The sequence below is a fragment of the Sinocyclocheilus rhinocerous genome, unplaced genomic scaffold (assembly GCF_001515625.1).
Source record: "Sinocyclocheilus rhinocerous isolate Xijiao unplaced genomic scaffold, SAMN03320098_v1.1 scaffold499, whole genome shotgun sequence".
Classification (NCBI taxonomy): domain Eukaryota; kingdom Metazoa; phylum Chordata; class Actinopteri; order Cypriniformes; family Cyprinidae; genus Sinocyclocheilus; species Sinocyclocheilus rhinocerous.
In genome coordinates, this window is record NW_015637156.1 from 2106034 (window position 1) to 2111846 (window position 5813).

At 36.0% G+C, this 5813-nt stretch overlaps 2 protein-coding genes across 2 annotated transcripts; both read left to right on the forward strand.

Annotated features, from left to right (window-relative positions):
- Positions 1–87: 87 nt before the first annotated feature.
- On the forward strand, positions 88–1990 carry LOC107748745 (S-acyl fatty acid synthase thioesterase, medium chain-like). Its single transcript, XM_016563685.1, has 5 exons — positions 88–161; positions 948–1063; positions 1253–1391; positions 1605–1704; positions 1910–1990. Exons 2-5 carry the CDS (start codon positions 952–954, stop codon positions 1988–1990), a joined length of 432 nt encoding a protein of 143 aa, XP_016419171.1. The 5' UTR covers positions 88–161; positions 948–951.
- Positions 1991–3128: 1138 nt separating this feature from the next.
- Positions 3129–5333, forward strand: LOC107748746 (tektin-2-like). Its single transcript, XM_016563686.1, has 4 exons — positions 3129–3284; positions 3373–3498; positions 4884–4963; positions 5059–5333. Exons 1-4 carry the CDS (start codon positions 3129–3131, stop codon positions 5255–5257), a joined length of 561 nt encoding a protein of 186 aa, XP_016419172.1. The 3' UTR covers positions 5258–5333.
- The last annotated feature ends 480 nt before the right edge of the window (positions 5334–5813 follow it).

The window sequence follows — 5813 nt, forward strand, 5'->3', positions numbered from 1 at the left end:
TACATACACACACACACACAGGGTAGATGATACAAATTTTATATCCCAACGAGCTCACACCTCAGTCCTGCAGATGGCGGTAATGTACTTCATTTGCAAACCGCCAAATAAAAACCACAGAAGAAGAAGCTTGTGTACAGGATATATTCTGCACTACAAACGTGAGTACAGTATCTTGTGGTTTTTTGTGGTAATCCTTTTTTTGTACTGGTGTAATTTCTATTTTCTAAAACATTAGGTAAAAAATCTAATAACACTGCAGCTTTTTTAACAACAGTTCCATGTAGAACGAAGAAATGTTTAACGATTTACAGCATTTTAAATAACGACAATATTAATTATATTAATTTTTATCCTGTGGGACAGTGAAAATGCCATGTCATGTCAACTACCGATATATTCTGCACTACAAACGTGAGTACAGTATCTTGTGGTTTTATTAATCCTTTTTTTGTACTGGTGTAATTTCTATTTTCTAAAACATTAGGATCAATGAATTAAAATGCATTTTTTTCTTAAATCATCCCATACGAAAGATTAAATCATTTGGGCATAAATCAATGGCTTACATATTGAAGTATGTAAATAACTAGCTCGTCAACTAAACTAAACTATAACTAAAGTCGTGAATGTACGCCAGAATGCTGATAAACTACAAAAAGCTCAAACCTTATTTATACGTGCTACTCAATTAAAATTTTATTCCATTATATGCATGGGATTGATTAAGCCAAAATTCAGCTAAACAAGCATTGAGATCAATAACTTAAACTCTGTGTATCTCACTAACATGTGGAATATTTTCTCCAGGTAAACAAAAGTACTGCAGGGTACATTTCTAGTCTTCCATATGTGGCATCAGTCCATTTGCATGACCAGATAACTCTATTTCCTATATGTATTTGATCCATTGTTTTGCCTAGGATAAATGATTCTTAATGTTTCAGAGGAATGGATAAAGTCTTAACCTGTTTCAACAAGCGCCTCATCTGTTTTCCCTGGGCAGGTGGAGGCTCTATCCATTATGCTCGCTGGGCCAAAACTCTCAACAGCTCTATTGAAGGTAACTCTGCTACTTAAAACAATCAATCAAACAAACAAACAAATAAATACATTTAATAACATAAGATTAATTGCATTTTTTACATTCATTGTATTAATTACATATTTTTCAAACTAAATTTTAATCATTTGATTGTTCATTCAAAAGTAGGATATTTTTAGTTTCATTTAATTGTTCATTTATTTTCAGTGTACTCAGTTCGACTGCCAGGCAGAGAAGGAAGAGCTAAGGAACCATTTTTTCTAAATATGCAGGAAATCATTGATGAGATCATCGGTGTGCTTCTTCCACATCTCAGAGAAAAGCCATTTGCACTCTTTGGACATAGGTTTGTGACACTGTTACTAAAGTAGCAGGAAATGATGATAGGTTTTAAAAAGGTATATATAAAAGTATATGATGTTAAATTATATAAACAAGCTGATGTGTAGGGCCAGAACATGATAGTCAATTTAAAAGGAACATGGGCCAGAACATGACAAATATATACCTTTTTATATAAATAAATAAATACCTGTTCATTTGCAACTTCTTTCTGTAGTTTTGGAGCTATGACCTGCTTTGCTTTTGCCGAACATGTAAAGAAGGTCTACAACCTTGAGCCAATCCACATGTTTCTCTCTGGAGCCTCTGCACCATATGTAAGTGTGATCTGTTCTGGATGTTTTCATATCTGTCCATTTTATGTGTTGTGGTTTATGTTGTTGCAAAGGTGAGATATTTGTATTATTATTATTTAAAAAACTATACCTTTATGTGTAAATATATTGTAGCGTCTGGACCAATCAAACACACAATATATATTTCGTTAGCTATATTTAACAAATACTCTGTAACACCCCTCAGTTAACAAGCCATATGAGGACCTATGGACCCTTCGAGTGGCTATTACGCGTTGCTGTGAGGTCTTTAAGGTGTTCTAGATGATGAAAGGTCAAACTGATCCCACCCCAAGTGTTTCTCGGATTTCTGAGTGGTAATGGGCACATGTCACGGTGAGACGATGAAACGTCTCGGTGAGTAATTGTTGAGTGTTGCTATGCTGTATAAATTATTGAATAAGCTGCAGTTGCGTCGCCCCGTTACCAAGAGACCCGCTTACCGTGTTTACTGCTGGACTCGCAACAGCGACTGACAACACATCTGAAAGTTGCATCAGTTTCGGTAAGTCAAATGAATGTTTCAGTGGTTTACAAATGACATGTATATGAACTTTACTTAACAAAGATTTTACTGTTAAATGTATATGAATACACAAGTCAAAGTATATTTTAGGTGCAGAAACTCCATTTCCATTTAAGTTTTAACTAGTAGCCCTGCTGTGTGACAAATCATTTAATAAAAGTACAAATATTCAATATAACCTCTCAATTACGAGGTCGTGAAATACATATAGGCATAAATATATGATAAATGCAGGATAAATACACAGGAATAAGTAAAAGTTATTTGTTTGAAATGTCACGTCAAATATCCGAGAGATTGCTTGCTCTGGCATTATAATTTTTTGTCTTTTATCATTCTGATTATTTATGCATCAAATACATTACTAAACGATATAATAATTGTTAATTTGCTATTATTACTAGTAGTTTTACTAAACTATGATGCTTCTTAAAATACAGAAAAGAGAAGTTTGCATTACCAGAGTGAATTTAACTGATAGGCTGATAATGTCCAATAATAATAGTAATTTTAAAAATAGTTTTATTAATATATATTTTTCGCACAAATAACAATTGGGCCAGTTAGCCACCATGTAAAGACTGTGTCTTAAGAACTAGTTTGAGCAGCAGTTGCCAAGGGGTAATCAGTCTTACGTTTCCAATTCAAATAAGACCAATCTACCTTTTCATAACTGAATTTAAAAAAGTTATGACCTTGAGAAAAAAAAAAAAAAGATGACAAACTTTTTAAGGCTAGTCTAAACAGTTTATGCAACCCGCCAAATCAAAACACAAACAGATTAGAACCTTTTAGAATCAGATGGTTAACCATCTGCCTGTTTACTAGAACTACTTCTTTTGTCTTTAATTGTCATCTTGTTTCTATGATGCCAGCAAACATGGCCACCCTGAGCTCAAAGCCAGGCTTGCGTTACAGTGCGTCTGACTGGGCGACTAATAATAAACAGATATCACACACTGCTGAAAACAAGCGCAACATTTCACACGAGATACGCCAGGAAGGAAGAGCTCTGCGCAATGAGACGACCAGTAAGGTAATGATCAGGGTGGTTTGAAAGTTGTTTGACAGCGTAGAAAGACTGTAGCACTAATTATCAAATATTTTCCTGTTATTGTTATCAGACAAACTGGGATGAGTATGACAGCAGCAGGCGACTGAGTGACAGAATCAATGACGTCACGCGCTGGAAGGAGAATCTGAAAGCTTGTGCACAGCAAGTGGATGCAGAAATGGACGCTCTTACTCTGGTGATTAATGAGTTCATAAAAACCATGTTCACACTTCTTTTCTCCATCTTTTTAAGTTATCTTAAAGCAACTATATGTATTTTTTATTATTATTTAACCTTGAAATATGTTTAAAAAACATTCTGATGGTACACTTCTAATAAGGTGAATGGATGCCTATATCTCACAATATAGAGTTTATATCTCGCAGTTTTTACTTTTTCTCATAATTCTGAGTATATATCACACAATTCCTCACAATTCTGAGGGGGAAAAAAGTCAAAATTGCGAGATAAAAACTCGGAATTCTGACCTTTTTTCCTCACAATTCCCAAGTTCTAACAATCTCACAATTCGGATTTTATATCTTGCAATTCAGTTTTTTTTTTCAACCACTGAATAAAAATTGCAATGTTTTTCTTCACAATTGCGACTTTATATCTCACAATTCAGATTTTTTTTTTGCTCAGAATTCTGAGAATTGTGAGAAACAAGTCAGAATTGTAAGATATAAAGTGGCAATTACCTTTTTTATTCCTTGGTGGAAGCATGCTTCCATAAATAATCTTTGTTTTAAAGGGGTCATATGATGCGATTTCAATTTTTCCTTTCTCTTTGGAGTGTTACAAGCTCTTGGTGCATAAAGAAGATCTGTAAAGTTGCAAAGACTAAAGTCTCAAATCCAAAGAGATATTTATTATAAAAGTTACGAGTCAGCCACACCTACCTAAAACGGCTCGTTCGAACACGCCCCCACATACCTACTGCAAGACTTCTGATTCATTAGCTATCTACCTTATTCTTCCCGTAAAAATGGGCGTGGCCATTTGTAAATTTCATGGGTCTTGCTTCTGGTCTTATTCGCTTCCAGCTATTTTTAGTTGCTTGATATTGTAAATTGGTGTGTCTTACCATATTATTTTTTATGTATTATCTTAATTATGAACTGCACGTTGTAATTCTTCTCGGTATTTCCCTATAGCGGCTAATGAACCAGAAGTCTCGCCCATAGGCTTACTTCCACACTGAAGAATAAGGTGGATAGGTAAATATCTAGAACAATAATAAAGTGTAGTAAACAATAAAACTATTTATAATTACGATAATAAATGAAAATATAATATGATATTAAACATAACATAACAAATATCAAGCAGCCTATGACACCAGAAGCCTTGCACATTCAAGTTACAAATGGTTACAAAACCCACTCTTACGTTAAAAAATAAGGTGGATTGAAATGACTGGATTTCTCCAAACAACAATAATGTGATCGTACATTATGTCATCAGCAATAAAGAGATGCATGACCTTTGTTCTAGTTAATTTCACCCAGTGAAAAACAAACACAATCCATCTTAATCTGCTGCGTTTTGATTGGTTATCTCATAACCTGTTACTCCCAGGTTCAGTTTGGTTTGGTGGATGAAGCCAAGCAACTGGAAGCCACCATTCTGGCACTGAAACAGAAGTTAGCACACGCCCAGTGAGTCCACTGTTTTAACTCAATTCCTCCTTGTATTTTATATCAATACTGCAAATTCAAAAAAAGTCTGACCTGTGAACACCTTTGATTCCCAGACACTCTCTGCAGTCTCTGAAACAGCATGAAGCTCAGATGATAGAGGATTTGTCTCGTAAGCAGGACGCCCTGTCGCTGGAGCAGCGCAGCAGCCAGACCCGTCAGCGCCTGACTCTGGGGGTCCAGACTGAGGGTCTGCCCTCAGCTGTGGTGCCTCTCACCAATTCTAGTGGCAGACACAAGCTGGACCTTGCTTGAGTTGACACCCTGTTTCATACCTCATACTTACGGTGACGTCACATTTGCCATTGCTCAGCAAAATTTTATGGGAAAAATCCAGTCATTCCCACAGGAATACAGGAGGAGTTTCACATGAGGGCATAAAATAAGGTGACCAGACGTGCCACTTCGCGGGGACACGTTCTGCCCAGAATTTCTAAATTGCCTAAAATCAAGCATAGCGTTAGTTCTGGCAGGTCAGGTTAGTCAAGATTGCATCATCTGACTCTCAGCAGATCCACATCTATAGGGATGCGACATCTATCACAGCACCCATATATAAGGACCTTAAGTATTATCACCAGCTTTCGCGTTGCTCAATAGCTAATTACCCTCCTCCATCCCCAACTCCTCCTCTTGTTCAGTCAGGATTCGGCCTTCTGAGTCCCCTTTAAATCAGAATTACTTCTAAAATGTTTACATTACATTAAATTATTGAACATTAATGATATCCAGGGCTGGACTGGGACAAAAAATCGGCCCAGGCATTTTTTGGTCCAGGCGGCCCACCACCATTTATATATTTATTTATATA